Source organism: Cantharellus anzutake (genome assembly GCF_015039405.1).
Source record: "Cantharellus anzutake strain C23 chromosome Unknown EI90scaffold_2, whole genome shotgun sequence".
NCBI lineage: Eukaryota > Fungi > Basidiomycota > Agaricomycetes > Cantharellales > Hydnaceae > Cantharellus > Cantharellus anzutake.
Genome location: NW_024066952.1, coordinates 732,973 through 752,088, shown reverse-complemented (window position 1 = coordinate 752,088; position 19,116 = coordinate 732,973). Strand labels below are relative to the sequence as shown.

The 19,116-nt window shown below is 49.7% G+C and overlaps 7 protein-coding genes and 1 non-coding gene across 8 annotated transcripts; 6 read left to right on the top strand and 2 right to left on the bottom strand.

The window, feature by feature from the left end:
* Nucleotides 1-1,051: 1,051 nt before the first annotated feature.
* On the top strand, nucleotides 1,052-1,145 carry EI90DRAFT_t25. Its single transcript has one exon. It is a non-coding gene; the product is annotated as a tRNA-Trp (tRNA).
* A 178-nt stretch (nucleotides 1,146-1,323) lies between these two features.
* EI90DRAFT_3030354 (eukaryotic translation initiation factor 2 subunit alpha) lies at nucleotides 1,324-2,837 on the top strand. Its single transcript, XM_039058206.1, has 6 exons — nucleotides 1,324-1,446; nucleotides 1,497-1,629; nucleotides 1,681-2,002; nucleotides 2,059-2,320; nucleotides 2,379-2,468; nucleotides 2,526-2,837. Exons 1-6 carry the CDS (start codon nucleotides 1,354-1,356, stop codon nucleotides 2,652-2,654), a joined length of 1,029 nt encoding a protein of 342 aa, XP_038923264.1. The 5' UTR covers nucleotides 1,324-1,353; the 3' UTR covers nucleotides 2,655-2,837.
* A 1,625-nt stretch (nucleotides 2,838-4,462) lies between these two features.
* EI90DRAFT_2902548 (uncharacterized protein) lies at nucleotides 4,463-5,795 on the top strand (the record flags this gene model as incomplete). Its single annotated transcript, XM_039054098.1, has 7 exons — nucleotides 4,463-4,910; nucleotides 4,979-5,034; nucleotides 5,086-5,139; nucleotides 5,197-5,277; nucleotides 5,333-5,476; nucleotides 5,531-5,615; nucleotides 5,674-5,795. 7 exons carry the CDS (start codon nucleotides 4,463-4,465, stop codon nucleotides 5,793-5,795), a joined length of 990 nt encoding a protein of 329 aa, XP_038923263.1.
* A 499-nt stretch (nucleotides 5,796-6,294) lies between these two features.
* EI90DRAFT_3143445 (3-hydroxyanthranilic acid dioxygenase) lies at nucleotides 6,295-6,946 on the bottom strand (the record flags this gene model as incomplete). Its single annotated transcript, XM_039065023.1, has 3 exons — nucleotides 6,295-6,560; nucleotides 6,628-6,730; nucleotides 6,782-6,946. 3 exons carry the CDS (start codon nucleotides 6,944-6,946, stop codon nucleotides 6,295-6,297), a joined length of 534 nt encoding a protein of 177 aa, XP_038923262.1.
* Nucleotides 6,947-7,021: 75 nt separating this feature from the next.
* On the top strand, nucleotides 7,022-8,817 carry EI90DRAFT_3030347 (uncharacterized protein). Its single transcript, XM_039058205.1, has one exon. It carries the CDS (start codon nucleotides 7,100-7,102, stop codon nucleotides 8,774-8,776), a length of 1,677 nt encoding a protein of 558 aa, XP_038923261.1. The 5' UTR covers nucleotides 7,022-7,099; the 3' UTR covers nucleotides 8,777-8,817.
* Nucleotides 8,818-9,263: 446 nt separating this feature from the next.
* Nucleotides 9,264-16,579, top strand: EI90DRAFT_3115351 (nuclear protein 96-domain-containing protein; the record flags this gene model as incomplete). The annotated part of the gene is made up of 17 exons (XM_039062775.1): nucleotides 9,264-9,336; nucleotides 9,399-9,479; nucleotides 9,543-9,809; nucleotides 9,862-9,998; nucleotides 10,049-10,637; nucleotides 10,697-10,882; nucleotides 10,938-13,060; nucleotides 13,161-13,384; nucleotides 13,432-13,492; nucleotides 13,544-14,700; nucleotides 14,754-14,871; nucleotides 14,923-15,123; nucleotides 15,177-15,404; nucleotides 15,745-16,246; nucleotides 16,303-16,355; nucleotides 16,406-16,424; nucleotides 16,476-16,579. 17 exons carry the CDS (start codon nucleotides 9,264-9,266, stop codon nucleotides 16,577-16,579), a joined length of 6,123 nt encoding a protein of 2,040 aa, XP_038923260.1.
* EI90DRAFT_3030336 (uncharacterized protein) lies at nucleotides 16,303-17,445 on the top strand (the record flags this gene model as incomplete). The annotated part of the gene is made up of 2 exons (XM_039058204.1): nucleotides 16,303-16,907; nucleotides 16,972-17,445. Coding segments are annotated over exons 1-2 (241 nt in total), but the record flags the coding sequence as incomplete, so codon positions are not given.
* A 4-nt stretch (nucleotides 17,446-17,449) lies between these two features.
* EI90DRAFT_3011281 (uncharacterized protein) lies at nucleotides 17,450-18,910 on the bottom strand (the record flags this gene model as incomplete). Its single annotated transcript, XM_039056454.1, has 6 exons — nucleotides 17,450-17,522; nucleotides 17,567-17,754; nucleotides 17,813-17,834; nucleotides 17,988-18,049; nucleotides 18,544-18,666; nucleotides 18,743-18,910. The coding sequence occupies 6 exons, from the start codon at nucleotides 18,908-18,910 to the stop codon at nucleotides 17,450-17,452; spliced, it is 636 nt and encodes a 211-aa protein (XP_038923258.1).
* Between the last annotated feature and the right edge of the window lie 206 nt (nucleotides 18,911-19,116).

The following is a 19,116-nucleotide window of genomic DNA, read 5'->3' as shown; positions in this document are numbered from 1 at the left end:
ACGTCCTACAAAACTGCCTGCAACTCAGGAAGTTTCGACACCTGCTGGGCAGCGGACGGCAAACCAGACCCATGGTGCTGATGGGGAGACCGAAAGGAATCCTCAGGCTGGCAAAGTACCTAAAGAAGTCACACGCCATCGATAAGAGACCCAGACTTGCCGATCGTACCTCGGTTCCCATCGACCGAAACTTTCAAGAAAACCACCCATCGTGACAGCACTGAGCCCGGGGAGTAACCCCATCCACAGACGAACCAAATCAACCCGAAACCAGACCCCAGAGGACACCGTCACCCCGACCCTACTAACCCCACGTTGTGAAAGTCCCCTGATGTACAGATGTAATTGGGATATGCCGCTCTGTCACGTGCTAACGCGACCGCGGGGTAACAAATATGATATCAACAACAACAACAACATCATCATCATCGACCCCACGGCAATCGTACGCGAGCCCTTCACCACCACCCTCGGCATGAATATCTGTGGGCTGAAGGGACAGCCCGCCTAGTTAATCTGCGCAATCTCCGATCACCGCAACCTGCCGGAATGTTCTGGATTGTCGTGAGAAATGTCCAAACAATTCAAGTAAATTCTTATCCAGCGCTTGCGTGGTTTATTTCCATTGTAATACATTTCATGTACGTAAATGCACGGACGTGCGAGTGCAAGCGTGTCGCGAGGCACGTGCTGTCGTCTATGTTCCATCACATGATCGTATATTCTATGGTGGTGGCAGTGCGGCTTCCCCAATCGTTGCATGTATTGTATGGGGCCGTGGTAGATCTGTCTTATTACCCCGCGGCGGCGTAGGCGAGTTAAAAGTGTGACAACTGTCTAGGGGCGATCCCCTCATTGCGGTGCTATGCATATCTCTCTCTGTAGTGATAGTGGCAACCTAAACCGCGCGCAGAACGCTGTGCAGCATTATGCGAGGCATTGCGAGTGGCCGTACTCTAGTGACGACAGAGGCTGCCTGAATTGACTACAGGATTGAATAATGACACTTATAAAAGCTCACATTCAGAAGACTCGGACTCTTTGGCCGGTTGACTTCCTAGCGTAATTGGTAGCGCGTCGGATTCCAAATTTGGAAAATCATTTGGTTCATCCGAAGGTTGTGTGTTCAAGTCACACGGAGGTCATATATTTTTGCCTCGACAGAATTCGTTCTCTGAGCAAGTTCATGCCATCACCTCACCCGATGCCAGGAAGCTCAGCTAGTATTCATGAGGATAATCATGCAAGCGTTTTTGGACTTTTTCAAATCGGCAGTTCTGATCACATGATGCACGTGCAGGACTGCTGTACTTGTGGCTGTCGTGTCACATCTACGTTTCTCGGTTTACCAGGATGAGGTATTATGAACCAAAGTATCCAGAAGTGGAGGAGCTTGTCATGGTCCAGGTGCGGCAGATTGCTGAAATGGGTGCATATGTGAAGCTGGTACGGCGGTTCTGCCTTCATATAACAAGAACAGGGCTGATCACGAAAAGCTTGAATATGATAACGTCGAAGGGATGATCCTTCTCTCCGAGCTTTCCAGGAGGCGCATAAGGAGTATCCAGAAGCTTATTAGAGTGGGACGTAATGAAGTTGTTGTTGTATTGCGTGTTGACAAGGAAAAAGGTGGTGTACATTTGTACCTCGATCCCTTATCGCTCTCTTACTTGTAATCAGGGTACATTGACCTTTCAAAACGGCGAGTATCTCCCGAAGACATAACTAAGTGCGAAGACCGATATATGAAGTCTAAAACCGTGGCTTCCATTCTCCGTCACGTCGCATCCAAACTCCCATCGGCGTCGTCGAGCATATCCGCTCCTCAGTCAGCGCCTGAAAACGATGTAGAAGACCATGAAGATGAAGATCTTATCGGTGGTATCTTGGATGTTGGTCATGGGAGTGGCGAAGAAATTATGGAGATGTTGTACGAAAAAATTGCCTGGCCTCTCAGTCGGAAATACGGTCATCCACACGATGCGTTCAAACTTGCCCTTACGTCCGTATTTTCCACCGCCTGGTACCCATCGTTGTGCTCATCTTCATTAAATGTAGCGAACCGGACGAAGTGTTTCAGGAATTGAACTTATCCCCGGGAATCACCAAGCTTCTGATGGCAACTGTCGCCCGGCGTCTCACCCCTCAGCCAATCAAATTGCGGGCAGATATTGAGCTGACATGTTTTAGGCCTGCTGGAATCGATGCGATAAAACGAGCATTAATTGCGGGTGAAGCCGCAAGCACGCCCGCTGTACCGATTACAGCCAAATTAGTTGCACCTCCATTCTACGTCCTGGATACAAACGCAACCGACAAGGCATGTGGTGGTGGTGTTGCACAGCGTGGCGCACATTCGTGTCTAACACTCTTAACAGCATGCCGGTGTCGAAACGCTGGAAGCTGCCATTCAAGCCATCAACCAATCGATAACATCTGAAGGGGGAGAACTCAACGTTAAGATGAAGGTGAGCCTGCGGATCAACTAACTACCTTCACCATTTCTCAAACTTTGTGTTCTTCAGCCAAAGGCAGTATCAGAGACTGACGACATGGAACTTGCTGCCCTCATGGCCCGTGCCACGAAGGAAAATACTCAAGTATCGGGCGACGAGGCGGAAGATGAGAGCGAGCCTGGGGAGGATGAGATATAGACCCGGTTGGGGGCCTGGCCAATGATGCAATGACTTTACTGTCAACACACGATTCGTGATTAAAGATATGCATCAATCATGACTTCATTCCATGTCAGCTCAGCCTAGACCCCCCTGTCTGGTTCTGCGCATCCTTTGTGGGCCAGCATTGCCCGGAGCAGTCCAGGATGCATCTCACAGCAGCATTCCGGTGATAAGTGCTCTTGCACCGGACGTCTACTTGCATACTCGGCTGAATGTGTGGCAAGTAGTTTTACTTAATCTTTTGCGCCGCTCTGACCTAGGCAGCCTCGATTTCATGAGATTGATTTTCCTTGTGCATATCTATTTGAGACAACCCACGACATTTGCTTTATACTACGAGAATCTCATGTTAATGACCCAAACGACTGCTCATGGTAACGACGAGGCAAAAATATTCTTGTCTTATCGGTGCACTTGGCGTATCTTCCGGCCCAATGGGCAGGCGCTGCAAACATTAATTCACGCTACGCTGTTGCGGGCCGATCGCAGCCCGCTTCCTAACCTTGGTGCAAAGGACCATACTATACGCCTTTCTGTTGCAACCTCCGGTATTTCCGCGGTCCCCAACTGAACGTAACCCAATCGTGACACGCCTATACGAGAGAACACCGCATCGGCCAGCTCGATGTGTCGGCGAGAATAAATGACGTTACCCAAGGGTCCTTATGGAAGGTTTCCAGATACAGCTGGGCCGGTGATGGAATGCAGGTGGGAGATGAGGGAAAGAACAGCATTGGGAAAAGAGGCGCAGCCTTGCTAGAGAAGATCCACCTGAATGTTAGAAAACGAATCCAGGTGCAAAAGCTGTTCGCCAGAGAGGAACAAATTCATCTCGTACGCGAGGCCCACGAATGCATCCAACTCACGAATCACATTCGCAAGCTCATCGCGTGAATGTCGATCTATAGGAATGCCTAGAATGGACGCCAAATGAGTCAACGCTCACTTTCAGGTCCTCAAAAACGCTTCGCTTAGCAAAGAACAGTTAATTTGAGTGTTACATTAAAAATAATTTGGAATCAAAACACTGTTGAATGATGAAGGCAGAGGTATTTTGGAGCTTGAGGACCATGTGCTCGTTCCACCCTGGAACTGAAATCTTGAATCTCAGGAATGCTTTTTTGTATGCATAGAACATGAACGTAAGGTCCGGGCACATTTGCTTGAAGAGCCAGGGACATGATGTCCATGTAACAATAGAAGTGTCGGCCGACACCTAACGAGAGCCCCGATTTTCCTTGAAACGGCTTCAGTTTTCCGAGCACCGTGAGGCTTGTTCAAATTGTGATGCAACCCTCGGAACATTGGGCAGGGCGGAATGCGAGGTCACATAGTGTTACCATATAGACCTCGGATTGATAGTCGAATCCATGGAGGGTCTCCAGGGAGCGTCACATATCCCGGTGAAAGCTGCTCGCAGTAGAGGAATCAGCGGCTTCGGGTGCCAACCCATCCTCTTTGCCGCCGCGGAGTTCGATGGTTCTGTGACTTCGGAATATCGAGACGAATGTGAGCAGCAAGTAGCTCCATATTTCCTATCAATCCAGATATACAAGTCGTGCAGGATTACCGGCGACCGCAACCACGATGGGTGGGTGACAGTGTGCTGAGTCATCCTAGGGTGGAGCATCCATGGGTTTAAGGGGCGCATAAATCCTATGGTTAGGTGTAAGTGGGCAAGATGCGCGGAGACGTGCGGCCGTCAAGTCACAGCTTCAACTTGTGCGATTCGAATGAATTGATTCTGATCCGATCACGTTTACAGTCCTTCAAAGCTTTACACAATGCTTGGCAACTCGTGGTCCGCGTCACCCGTTGAGGTGTACGTCTATCGTGCATGCGACCCCTCTCTTCCCGAGCCTAACTATGCTTTAAATCTCGAACTTGCTGAGTACCTCAACACGAAGAAGGCAAACACACCAAGAGAGGCAGCGATGGCCGTCGTTCGGTTGGTCAACCACCGAAACCCCCACATTTCAATCCTTGCCATTTCTCTCCTGCAAACCCTCATGCAGCAGTGTGGGTACCCGTTTCATCTTCAGATTTCGACTAAGGAATTCTTGAACGAACTTGTGAGACGGTTTCCTGAGCGCCCACCGCCATTTCCGGGCCCGATTATGTCTCGTATCTTGGACTTGATACACTCATGGAAGGAGAGTATTTGCAAAGACAGCCGATTCAAAGAAGACTTTGGAAACATCAGAGATATGCATCGCCTATTAAGCTTCAAGGGTATGACTATGTGGATTCCTTGATTATGTTTAATATGTCTTGATAGGTGTTCGGTTTCTATTTCCTAGGATATCGGTTTCGAGAGGCCAGCCGAAATGGAAACTTTAATCCTCAGGATGCCACCGTAGTACGTTCTCTTGTTAGAACAGCTTATCATAGCTAAATGGCTGAACAGAATCTCAAATCACCGGAGGAACTGGAAAAAGAGGATCGGGAAGCCCACGCCGCTGTAAGTCCAACTCTTCCATCTGCGGTCTTTGCCTGACTAGCCCTCTCCCGTACGCAGAAACTGCAGGAGCTCATTCGAAGGGGAGCACCGAAGGATCTTGCTGCTGCGCAGGAACTGATGAAGATTATGGCGGGCGCGGTAAGTATATCTTTTTCCCTAGTGTCGGCTTCCCTCCCCTCAACTTTCCCGTAAGGACCCCGACTCTAAACCCGACTATCGTTCAAAAACACTCCATGAACTTGAGAAACTGAAATCGCACGTTATGCTTCTCAATGATATGCTGGACAATTTGGATCCTGCACGACCGGAGCGCATGGTGTCCGGGGATGCGTATGATGTATGTACTTCATCCATCCTCCAGATTTTCCAAGAATTCAACGATATCTTATAGCAAGTTGCCTTGATATGCCGCAACGCGCGACCAAAAATCCAGAAGTGGATTTCTGATGCTGAAACCGACGATCCCGAGTCATTAGGTCCCCTAACGTGGTTTCATGTTTTACCTATGGAGAAACTTACTGTCTCGTTTCGCAGATACTTTCCTCTCCATGAATGATCTGATCAACAGCGTCTTATCGAGATATGAAAAATATCAAAAAGGGGATTTTACGGACCCCTCCCCTCTCAAGGCGTCGGCGCAACAGAGGTATATCTGATTCATATCTTCTGCCTATCAATGATACTAACACTTCGCTAATTTAGCACAAAACAAAATCTGATTGACCTTGAATTTGGAATAGATGCACCGGCACCTTCGGCCGTGAGCACGAATTCTGGAGACTTTCTCTCCTTATTCGAGACTACACCTCAAACGAATCCTCCACCTGGAGCACCTCTGGTCCCTTCTCCGTCCTCGCTACAGTCAGGCCCTTCATCTTCGGGTAGCCCGCTCGATTCTGGGATTGTGCCGGGTGGCGGTGGCATTGCGTTGGGAGCTAGCAATGGCCCATTGAGGACGTTGCCATCCTCTTCTCCCCAGCAATATTTCGCGCCTGCGACGTCAGCAGCGAACCCTCCGAAAAACATGGACCCATTTGCGGATCTAGCGGGTCTGTTTTAGTTTAGCATATTGGCACACTCCTAACAGGATGTATATACATTAGTTGGACACAACAAGTATTGCTACAGGTTTGGGTTTGTACATTGGCAGGTATCTTACATCGGCTTCGCTACAGTTCCACACGCTGGACACTTGCGAACGGTCTCATTGTCAATCCAATTTTGTATGATTGGCTTGAGCTGGGTGCCAAGATCCGTGACGTGGAATGCCTCCTCCCAGATGATGGTGGGCTTATTCTTGCATAGAGTTGCCTCCTCTCTGCAGTACCATCGAAGTCGATCTATGTTTTCAGGTGCTCTTTTTCTCTCAACAACGATCCCTATGGTATCGGGAAACCTGACTGGATTATGTGGAGTGTTAGCTATGGGTTTGCGCGCATAACATACATCAACAAGCGCTAGGCAAGAATATGGGCTCAATTTTCTTACGTGGAAGCAAAAACATTTCTCCCTCTTTAATAGGTAGGTCGAGGAACTCTTCACTATCAACCAGCCGTAGAAGCATATTGCCTTTATACTGGTAAAACCATTCCTAAAATGAATATTACCAATGTGTCAGACCGAGGCTGCCAGCCGTACAAACCTCTGTCTCATTGATGTGGTAATCTGATCGTTCATTTGGGCCACCCACAGCCATCACGATGAAATCGGTCCCAGAATACAGGCAAAAATTGTTGACGGGAGGCTTGAGAAGATCGACATTCTCGGATATCCACCTGGGCAGGTTGATAGGAGGTGTGACGGGCATAATTGGGCGGGCATGCAACGGAGTCGAACGAAGGGACAATGAAATTTTGATTACGTAAGGATCGAGCTATGTTCGGTGCCGGGCTCTCGGTGTTAAAACTCGGTGCCGTCGGAACCGACTACTACAAAATCGGGCTTGTCTGCTGCACCATTCATGGCAGAATCGATGATTAGTCGCACTATTTCCTCTGCGTTTTCCTTCGCTTCTGACCGCCAGATACTCCCCAATGAGGTGCTTACGAATATTCTTTCAGAACTGGAACCCTGGGATGCTTGGCCCCTGCGTCTTGTGTGCAAGAACTTCGACTCGTATCTTCTCCGAGTGCTCGCCCCTCGTGTCTATCTACCGCAAACACGGATTTACATTCGCAGAGCAGAAAGTTGGGTATTCTATATCCCTAATCCGGATTATTACACGCCCCCACCAAGTACCGCCGATCTCCCTGTGAACCCTACTCCAGTCCAGCCAGATCACCATCGAGGCCAAAAATTCACCTTTCTGAACTTGCATTCTCGATCTGCATTTTCAAGAGTGCCCGAAATTGCGCATTATGTTCCAGCACGAGACGAAGAGCATGATCTTATCCTGGAGAAGTTAGAGATGGAGGTTCAAGTCATCGTCCTCATTAAATGCCGATACTACCGACAAGTCCGCCTCCCCTCGCTTGCCGTCAATAGAAATACTCTTACGTTGTCCTTCGACTGGAAAGAAATGTTCTGCACCACGCTCCCTTTGCCCGAACGCATTAGGCGAATGCAAGAGATGCGACCTCGTGTAGTATGGATACCGGAACCGGAGGAATATCTTGAAGACAACTTTGTTAAGCGCGTATGGATGGGTACCTCAAAGGACAGTGGATCTGATATGGTGGAGGATTCCGACATGGATGATGATGTCCATTCTCTGGATAGCTCATCCTCATCCTCGGAATCGGAAGAAGGATTTGACTTGGGAGCCGTAACACCCACACCTGGATCGCTTTTATTCGCGCAAATGTATGGGCATACGGGAGTGTCAGAAAGTGAGGACGACGATTTAGAGCCCCGTCACAGCAGTGAAGAACCAATGTATCCGGCAGATACACGGCCATCACGACCCAGAAGAGCAGGATCCTTCCGGAGGGATGACTATCCAAGTTTACTGGGCTTGGTGGCTGGTGGTGATGATAGAGAACCGGACGCTTCTGACGGGGAACCATCAAAATCATCAGTGATCAGGTGTGAAACGACCCCGCAAGCATCTAAAGCTACCGTAGCGCCAAGGGCTGGGGATGGAGGGGCAACTGAGACATCCTTTGATGGAGACATAGATCACGAAGCAGAGGTTTTGTCGCATGAAGCCGAATCCATGCGGCCGCCGTTGGTCGGCAGGGGTGGAAGCCCTAGAACACAGGGCGATCATTCACCATCTGAAGACGCTGGAGGCAAGATTGTACTTGAGGATCGCCCCCTGTCTTCCCACTTGAAGCAGTCGCCAAATGTTGGAGTGGAGGAAGGTTTAACTGCTCTCAGAAAATCATTGAGTGCGTATGCCGGAATGCATGCAGAAGCACTCCCGGCTGGCAGAGATGAGGAAACGTCTGACAGACACAATCGTGTGGAGCCCGAATCATTCTTGGATCTCCACGATTCATCATCAGCCAACCAAGGCTCGTCGCCCCCACTCACGCGTGAATCGCGACGAAGCCCAGAATATCATGAAAGAGGAATACAAGCAGGAGAAAAGCGAACATACCAAGAAAAAGGTGTCCAAATCCATCCTGTTCAGTTCGTAGTATCCAGCGCGACAACTTTTTTCCGCGCCATTAGGAGGAGATTGTCGTGGCCATGATTGACGACGTGCTGGAAGTTCTCAGAGGAGCTAGAGCTGGGGGCGTATTTAGTTGTCCCTCTTTCTCACTTGCCTCCATCCTCAGTGCTTTTGTGCCAAGCGCGATTAAGTACTTGGCTTTGGCTAGTAATAATGTCCTACGTTTACCACGAATGTCGTTCCCCCCTTTGTTTCCATAGATCTGTATTCTTCCATGCAACGAGTGATTCCTAGCTGGGTCACAAATATTCGAGTGCATTCCGTGAGATGTGTGAGTATAATGTTACGAAGTCAGAGTCCTGCCTAATGTGTGAAGAATGTTGTCGAAAATGATCAGATGTGATATTATGTAATGACAATGCAATATTGCCATATATATATAGTCACGAGATCACGTGCGTCGGACTTGACCGTCAACAGGACTCACCAACTTCGAGTCAACCCGTGGACCTTTGTCGCGGTTTTAGCTGGACTACATAACCTCTTCGAGGGCTCTAGCAGATTTGAGATGTTCGGCGGAGCGTGGGGAAGTAATCAGAACAACCAACAGCAGCAGAATAATCCGTCTGGGGGATTTGGTGGTGTGTAAACTGCAATCTCAATCGGTCATCCCATCCTCACGTACGCACCATATTGCCGGCAGCGTTCGGACAACCAGCCCAGCCACCAACCAACGCTTTTGGGCAGCCGCAGCAGCCTCAAGGGGGTCAATCCACTGGTTTTGGTACGCCCAATCTTCCTCCTGCGAACTTTCAAAGACGGCTGACTTTTTGACTCTTGATTGCAGGCGCGTTTGGGCAGCCCCAAAGCACCACTTCAGCTTTTGGGCAACCCCAGAATCGTTTTGGCGCGTTTGGTGCATCCGCAGGCGCGTCTTCGACGCAACCTGGCCCCGGATTTGGCGCTTTTAGTTCCAATACTGGTACAAATACTGGAACCCCTGCGTTTGGTTCAACTAGCACATTCGGGGCTGCACGGCCTGCGTCAGCTTTTGGCAGCTCCTCCACGACACCGGCGACCAGCGGCATTTTCGGTGCCTCGACCACCGCGCCCAGTGAGTCATTCTCGATTTGGCTCTAATTCCTCACTCACCTTGCTTGTATCAGCCCAAGCAAGTGGGACAGGGGGTGCACCATACCAAACCTATCAAGAGAAAGACGCCCCCAATAATGCCGGCATCTCGATAACTCAACAATTCCAGGCGATCACTGCCATGCCTGCTTATCGGAATAACTCATTTGAGGTGACTTATGACGTTCTTCTCCCACGTTCATCCTCTGACTGATTCAATAGGAACTTCGCCTCCAAGATTATGCTCAGGGTCGTAAAACTGCAAATCAGTTTAACACGCCGAGTACCGGTGCCTTTGGCTCTGCTGCCACCCAACCTACTACGAGTCCATTTTCTGGCTTTGGGACAACCCAACCTCCGGCTTCTGGGGGTGGGTTTGGCGGTGCTTTTGGCAGTGGTTCAGCCTTCGGGCAGTCGCAACAGCAGACTCAGCCTAACCCATTCAGTGGTTTTGGTGCAACGACTCAGCCACCACAACAGAGTAATGTGTTTGGCGCGCAGCCGACGACGGGCAGTACATTTGGTGGCACAACAACTAACTCGGGTTTCGGAGGAACTCCAGTTTTTGGACAGACACAAAACCAGACTGCCGGCTCGGCGGGCGGGTTTGGTGGATTTGCCCAGGCCAAACCGGCGGCTTCGGGTTTTGGATCTTTTGGATCGTCTACGACGACTCCTGCGACGGGTTTTGGATCTTTTGGCCAACAACAGCAACAGCAACAACAACAACAACAGCAGCAACCACAGCAGCCTAGCGCCTTTGGTGGTTCCCAGCCTTCTACGAATGCTTTTGGGTCATTCGGTCAAACAAGTTCGCACTTTGCTTTCTCTTTCACTCTTTCAAATTTCAACGTTATGCCGTCCTTCTAGACACAACGAGTGCTCTTGGTCAACCCGCACAACAGCCACAACAAGCAACCAATATCTTTGGCCAGCCCCAACCAGGTCCAACCACCGAAAACAAATCGGGTCCATTCGGGGCATTTGCTACTGGGAATACAAATATGTTCGGCCAATCGGCACAATCACAACAACCCCAACAGCAACAGTCCAATGGTTAGTGCCTTTTTTGTGAATTGACTGTTATAGGGCCTGAAGCATCGTCCGACAGCTTTTGGAACCCCTTCGACACAATCTTCCCCTTTCGGTACATTTGGCAACAATGCGCAACAGCAAGCCAATACATCCAGTCCTTTTGGTGCATTTGGTAGCAAACCCGCCACGAATACTGGTACTACAAACATCTTCGGTTCATTTGGGCAAAACCAAAACCAAAACCAGCAGACGTCGCCTTTCGGAAGCACAACGCCAGCTACTGGGAATACCTTTGGTGGGACACCTGCTTTTGGCAACTTCGGCAGCACCAATGCCTCGACAACAGGGCAACAATCAACTCAACCTGGTACGACAAATATTTTCGGTGCCACCGCTAAGCCAGGTCCGTTTGGAACATTCGGACAAGGCACCAGTACGACTTCCACTGCGCCGCAGAACACCACTTCTAACATCTTCGGTGGATTCGGCCAGAGCACCAATCAGCAGCAGCAACAGCAGCAGCAGCAGCAGAATCAAACCCAACCATCGATCTTTGGCTCGAGTCCGGCCCCCAGTGGAGCAATTTTTGGGTTGTCTGCAGCTGCACCTCCCCCTCTTTTCGGACGTCCGGCGGCAACTGGTGCTCAAGCCTCCCCAGCTCCGAGTCTCTCCGCTTCAGTTGACCAAAATGCCTTTGGTCACAATCAGTTCCTGTCATCTCTCGGACCAGGTCCCCATGTTGTCAATCTCAGCGAGTTAGAGGACAAGAAGCAGTTGCCCCCCGCATCGCCGTTTGCGTACTCTATGCGTCATGTGCCCAGACCACACGTTCCAACCATCGGGCGCTTAAGGGGATTTTCGAATGCCATAGGAGGCGACGCTGGTGCTATTCCAAATCGTGCTGGCTCGCCCTTGCGCGCGAGCAGTGTAGGTCCAGCTGGTCAGGGCAAAGCTGATACAAGCCCGTTCGCCTCTCGCCCCGCCTTTGGTGGATCATTGAGTGAGGCACTGAGTGCTTCAGCGTCATCGCGTGCAACTCCAGGCTTGAGCCTCGACGCATTTAGACCAAAGGTCAGCGTGAAGAAGTTGATGATGCCGCATCGGGTTGACGGCGAACGTCTCGGAGATGGTGTGAACCGTGGTACTGAATCTTTCCGTGCCTCTTCTTTGCCTCCAAGCTCAGGGCCTTCCTCGAAGGTTCGGTGGAACGTTGCTGCTGAAATGGCAGCCAAAACCTCTGCTGCCGATTCTATAGCTCCATCTGCGCGCCATCCATCGACCTCGGCTCCGAGATCGGAGCTGATCGTTGTCCCTTCTGCCTCCCAATCCAATCCTGCCGAAGGGGAGTATTGGACTCGTCCAACCATCGCCGAGCTCCAGAAGAGTGACTGGGTGGATCTCTCCAAAGTGGAGGATTTCACCGTCGGTCGCATCGGGTATGGCGAAGCTACATTCCTCCAGCCCGTCAATCTCACCACCCTCAAGGTCATCGCGGACATCCCCGGAGGGGTCGTGGAGTTTACGGAACGCGCTTGCGTAGTTTACGTAGACGAAAGCATCAAGCCCCCCGTTGGTGAAGGTCTTAACGTCCCAGCGAGGATTTCATTAGAAAATTGCTGGGCTCGTACAAAAGATACCGGCGAGACTGTCAAGGATGAAAATCATCCCCGTTTCAAGAAGCACCTCAAGGTGCTCCAGAATATGCCCAACACAACCTTCATATCTTTTGACAGTCAGACTGGTGTTTGGACTTTCCGTGTCGAGCACTTCACACGATACGGGCTTGATGATGAGGAAGATGATGAGGAAGACGATGATCATGACGAGGGCCCCATCGAGATGGAATCTGAGTTGGCACCAGCATTAATTGAAGAGGCGCCAGATGAGCGTGTAGCCTCCCCTACAGCCCTCGCTCGAGAACCAACTTCATCCTCAAGTCCCGACCTCAGTGACCAGAGTCCCTCATCAGATGACGAAGCAAATGATCATGAAACCCCTCGTCCTTGGGCTTCTCACCTCGGGCTTGATCCTCACCGCGTCAACATCATGCAAGCTTCCCTCTTCGCCGAGGCAATAGATGAAGATGTACCACCAGCTACACGTTCGACCAGTTCTGCTTACCCACCACCACCTAATGACAGGACAGCTGGCGTTCGAGTCCCCGGCGCGGCCAAGTCACCTGGCACTCACGAACGCGGGGTGAGCATGCTGCATCTTTGTATATAGCTATAATATTTTGGGCCCCTGTGAATATGAATTTGACAGCCTCTTATCTTTCATTTCCCTTTGTTTCGAACAGACCACTAGACATCCTGATCGGAAGAGGGCACAACGTGATTATGCTCAACCAACCGCCAGAAATTACACTGAGATTGTGTTACATGCGTCGGATTCCGCCGTCATCGGACAGGAGCGACAACTTCTGGACGCTGGACTAGCTATGGGACGATCTTTTCGTGTTGGTTGGGGCCCCTCTGGGACACTGGCCCATCTTGGGTGTCTCAGTGGTGCGCATTCAAAAGGGTGAGTTCTCCTTTACTTACCGACATGGTGTTCATTTCCTTTGTCAGTTCCATAGCGTATTCATCGACTGTGCGCGTAACTTCCGTCCCCGTACTTTCAGCGCCAGAGGTAATGTATATAGGATTTTTCACGGAAGATGATCTCACATAAGTATTTAAGTTGGATGAAAAAGAGAATGCTCTAAGGCTGCTTAAATTTCAACAGGAGCATTCGACGATTCAGGTGGATGAACGCGGATATCCGGTTGCCTCGCCTTTGTCGGATCTACGTTTCTTTCGCTATGCTCAGCTCTTCAGTCCCGATGATCAGAGTTATGAACCAACCGTCTGGCGTTTGGGAGCTGCGCTGTTTGATGAAATGGATCTGCAGTTGAAGACGCACACTTCGCTAGACGCCCGCGAGCATATCGTAGCTCTCCGACGACATACTAATCTCTCCACATGGCTGAAGACCGCTGTCGCTTCAACGGTTGAGGAGGAATTGCGCTCCTTTCCGAATGCTCGCGCATCGCGTAAGATTTTCACGATGTTGACAGGCCATCAGATTAACCGTGCCGTGGATGCTGCATTGGCTGAAGGAGACTTCAATCTTGCAACCCTCGTCTCTCAAGTGGGAGGGGATCCAGATTTTCGGGCCGATGTCGAAAGTCAGCTGAAAAAATGGAGGGAACAGAACATAGACGCTCATATTGATGAGCATTATCGAAAGGTATACTCCCTCCTGGCTGGAGTTGTCGATGTTCTGCCTGCCTCCAAGAGCATCGATCCGGTGGAGAAATGTCGTGAGCTTATCGTAGCGGAGGGATTGGACTGGAAGCGTGTCTTCGGGCTGCACCTGTGGTATGGGATTGGGGTTGACACTCCTTACGTCGATGCTCTGGAGTCGTACCGATCCACGCGACCTGAGACCGCGAGTCGCCCCTTGCCGTGGTACCAAGAATTACACGATACTACCAGTATCATGCGTTCTTGGCAGATGGCTACCCAAGAAAATGATGGCTTGTTTCAATTGATGATTCTGAGCTCCAATCCAGCAGCCCCTCTCGAACGTGCACTATCGCCGTGGTCATTTTCGCCAAGTCCATTCGACAGCCGTCTACCTTGGCACACTTCCATTCTCCTCTCTCGTTGTTTGAATTTCCGTGATTTTGGAGATCGAGTGACTGAAGATATGTCTACTGAGAAGGACTCCCCCGGAAGTCGCCCGCTCAGTTTGAATGCAAACAAGCTTACGGTATCCTACGCGTTTCAGCTGGAAAGGCAAGGCCTTTGGGAGTACGCTATATTCCTACTCCTACATCTCGAGAGGTCTTTTGAGTACGTGTCGATCGTATTCCTTTAGTTATAGCACCTCTCATCCCCCACTTCAGTCGTGAGATAGCAGTCAAAGATGTGATTTCAAGACACGTAGAATATCTAACTGACGAAATGGAACAATTCCTTTGCAACACGTTGCAAATTCCAGAAACCTGGATATATGAAGCAAAGGTAAGGAAATCCTTATTTACCCATTGTTTCACCTCTTCACACTCCTTGAAGGCGACGTTATGCCAATATCATAGCAAGGCTTTCGATGCATATAACAGCTATCTCTGCGCTGGAAATCCTCAGATGGCTCATGATGTCGCATTGGGCGAATTGGCACTGGAAGCAATTCTTCGTGATGATCTTGAACTCTTGAGGTCCCTCTTTATTACGTTTAATCCACAGGACATCAAGGATTGGTCTTTCCGCGGTAAAGTAAGTTCGTAATTTCAGCTTAGCGACTGAAGGGTTTATTTTACTTATGGCAGCTGTGTCTGGATTATGTCGAGTGTTTGACGGATATTCCCTCCCTGGCTGGAGCCTCACATGATATCATACCTGACGCTACAGAGGCAGAGAGGCTGGATCGATTCCAGCGTACTGTACCGCAATTGATTCAGCTTCTTCCAGGCATTCTGCCTGACCGAACAAATTGGCGGCACAATGTCTGCTTGGCTCGTATGCTTTCAAGACTGCTGGAATTGCAATTACCGACTGTAAGTTCACTTCCTTGGTATGCTTCTCACTACCTCATATCGACCCCTTAAGATTTCTGCCACAAATGTACACAACGACCTCGTGTCCGAGGCGGCCAGATTGCATAACATCCAAAACAACGCCCTACGCCGCCTTGCTAATGCCCTCGAGGCATCGGCTTAGAGACAACTTCTTGGATCGCTGCTGCTGTAAATACCCAGATGTCTCTTATATCTCTGATCTGCAATATAATTCTTTTTCTCGCACGACGTTTCCCCAGTTTCTGTTGCTGAGCCCAACTTGCCAAGGGCCCCAGATGGTGAAGTCGGTAATTCATCTCACTCGACATGCCCAGGTTAGCAGGTTATCATTTGTGCAGACGTGAGCAATTCCAATTTATACCCGTTTGCCGTCGTGAAGGCCCAACACAATGCGAATGAGGATTGTGGGATCCCAGATGCGCCGCTCACTCCCTTAGGCGTTTCCCAAGCGCGCAAACTAGATCGCACGACCAGGGATGCGATCCAGTCTCAAGCGGATCTACTCGTGACTTCGCCGCTGATTCGAACGCTCCAAACTGCGCTGCTGGGCTATCCCCACTTGAAGCAACGTCTCGAATCTCAACCAGATCCCAAGCCATTGATCGTGCTGCCTCAACTCCAAGAGGTTGGTGACGCCCCTTGCGACACAGGGAGTGATAGATGCAAGTTAGAGAAGATCCCTGAATTTAACGGTATCGACCTTTCAACTCTCGAAGACGATTGGAACAAGAAGCAAGGCATATACGCGCCAGAAAATGTACTCCAACGGGCGAAGTGGGTTCGGAGATGGATACGGGACAGATCGGAGAAAAACATTGTCGGTGAGTCTGCTAATTGAGGTGGTGCGGGGAACAGCATGTACAGCACTGCTATCTAGTCGTATCGCATGGTACTTTTCTACGCAATCTCGTGGGAGTGGGCCTGGACCACGTAAGTTTTCTACCCTTTCCCGAACCTCTCGGATCTAACCACTCTTCCAGGCATGGGGAAACGCAGAAGGTAAGCAGTATCTCGTCCGAAATGTGGTTCTGGCATGAATCTGTATTGCAGTCAGACGGTACACCTTTAAATCAGAGGATGATGAAGAAGCGGAATTAGTCTTTGTCGAACAAACTGGAGGCGAGGCGCCAACGAGCAACAAGCTCGCACCATAGAGTCTAGACCATCCCTAGCCCAGAATCACAAATATTGACCCCCTTGTCAGCCTTCATCTAGAGGATCTCGACTATTAATGTAACGGATAAACCAATAGATCTAACAACAGAATATTGCGGTGATCTCGTTGACATAAGCCCCTATATCAGAGGCATCGACTCCGGCCACTTTTAGTTCATCTTGCTCAGACCTAATGGATCTTGGGGTATCCAGATCCCACGTGCGCCAGGTGATCGAATTCGTGCTCTTTCACACCATCATCATCGTCATCCATTTCATCGGAGCGTTTAAATTCAGGGCTTCACCTGCTGGGGCGATTTTCGAACTGTATGGGGGCTCATCTACTCGCGCGCGCGAAGAATGAGGGGTTCACATGTCTCTATTGTTGTAGTCCTCGACAACACTGGGTGCTATTGCCACCGTGGATGTCACAGGATTTCCACGATGAACGTCTAAGTCAGTCATTTTTGTGTTGTGGTGGGAATCTCGTTCCACTGACTTGATGTCTAACTCAACTGTGTAAGGGTGAGGTTTGAAGTCCTTACGGTTGCGGCGGAATAAGACTATAGCTTGGTCGATCTCCTGGTGCAAATAATGACCCAGGACTTTACGTTTGGCGTATCACTGCGCCATATCCCTTATCGCCAAACTCATAGGCAAATAGTCAATTATTGCCGAATGTAAAAGTTAAGAACAATATCCTAAATTGAGCACAGAACGTACGATCAAATGCCCGACTCAGAGCTGCTTGATATAAAGTCCCGCGATTGGTATATTCGAATTGGGGGTTCAAAGTGTGGGGATTGCGAGGAAGCTTGCAAAGGCTGACGGGAAACTGAGAGATGGTGAATGAGGAGTTGGATTTCCAGTTAGTATGATGCACTATAATCCTCGCGTCTCTGCTGGTCCATTACCCAAATGAACAAAAATTTCCATGCAAACCTAGAAAAGGTGGATGTCGATTCTCCCAAATGAAATGAACCCACCACAAGAGGCCAAATGAAAAGCCACAGATGATTGTAGCAATGATGCTGTACGCTATCGCAATGGTGGCAAGGAGAGATATTCGTGGTAGCTTTGTTCCTAGATCAGTGCAAGGCACAAGACACTCCACTTCGTATGCTTGTCGCAGTGTCTTGCCAAACATCATGTAATGGAGAGTTAAACGAACCAGCTGAGTATCAAAAGGTTCAGAGCGTGCTTTCAGTGATAACGCTGGGTATCACATGTACCTGTAAGACGGCTGCCGAGGTCCTTTCGCAATTATGTACGTGAGGGAAAATGCAGAAGCCGAAGGCCTGCAGGTTCTGGGCCAGATCGACAGCTGTATTCGGATGCTGAATGATCTTTTTTATGATAAAATAAGTAAAACACTCCCAATGGCAATGAAAGGATGCATTCGCTCACCTGAACAATCGCTGTTGTAGTCCAGAAGACAGGGTAACGATCAAGAAATCACGCCCGAATGACTAGAAATTCAGTCCGATACACTAATTCAAGATAAAGATAAAACCCGACATCAAGAGAAATGAGTAATATCGAGGTATACACCGTAGAAAACAAGCGTAATGGACATAGAATGATAGTGGGGGAAGAACACCTTGTATGATATCTGTGGGAAGTCGACAAACCCAACGAAGCCAGCTTGAGAACGGTTTGAATCAACAAAAACCGGGGCCGTTATTTCTTGACCCGCCTACTGGACTTGAGAGCATAACTACCTGAAAACGCAACAAGGAACGACCACAAAACGATATGTAATGGCGAGAGTCAGACCCCACGATATGATAAAGCGGGCCCGCACTTCGTACCCGACACCGTACTGGTGAGGACCGACAGGCAGAAAAGTAGGGATACGAAGAGTCGATATTGATAGAGTCCGACCCACTTATCAGGGGCTACTGGAGCCAGAGTGTCTGGATGAGACTGTCGAGTTCTGTTGCAGGCATCATCTGAAACCCACCTCGTGGTAGCCAATGCACTGAGCCAATACACGCGCCCCCATCTGAAGAGTACACATGATCATTGCCGCACCGAACGGTTTTGCACGTGGAAGATCCTCTTCTCCATTGCGGTTGTCAATAAGCTGCCGCACACGAGCCTTAACCCAGTCAATTGTGTCACGGATGTGTTGGTCGTTTTGCCGATGCCAATATAGTCACCGGTGGCAGAAGGTTTGCGGCCTCAACATCCACTTCATCAATCCTGCCCTGGTCCGTTCTAGCGTCTCCGGCAACATCGTCTGCGGGAGGGTTCCAGGTGACATCAACACCAGTCCGCAGTTCAGCTCTCTTTTTCTTCTTTTCCTCCGCCTCGACTTGTTCAGTCATTGCTGTACCAAGTAATTCACTGATTCAGATTTCTGGCATGCGTCGAGCCTGTCTTTATGAGTTCAGCTCGACGATATACCCAAATTTTACCTATTCCTCCAAGAACAAGGATGGAAGTAGCCTGAAATCTGATTCAGTTGTTACATAAGTAGATCGTCAAGGAGCAATGTAATGAGAACCGTTTTTGCCTGAACGAGCTTCGACGA

What these genes read in the sequence shown, in the direction of transcription:
- EI90DRAFT_3030354 (XM_039058206.1), top strand. Translation starts at nt 1,354, where the DNA reads ATGAGGTATTATGAACCAAAGTATCCAGAAGTGGAGGAGCTTGTCATG. An exon ending in TGGGTGCATATGTGAAGCTG is followed by an intron (nt 1,447 to 1,496) that starts GTACGGCGGTTC and finishes GATCACGAAAAG; the next exon opens with CTTGAATATGATAACGTCGA. An exon ending in ATACAAACGCAACCGACAAG is followed by an intron (nt 2,321 to 2,378) that starts GCATGTGGTGGT and finishes CACTCTTAACAG; the next exon opens with CATGCCGGTGTCGAAACGCT.
- EI90DRAFT_3030347 (XM_039058205.1), top strand. Translation starts at nt 7,100, where the DNA reads ATGGCAGAATCGATGATTAGTCGCACTATTTCCTCTGCGTTTTCCTTC.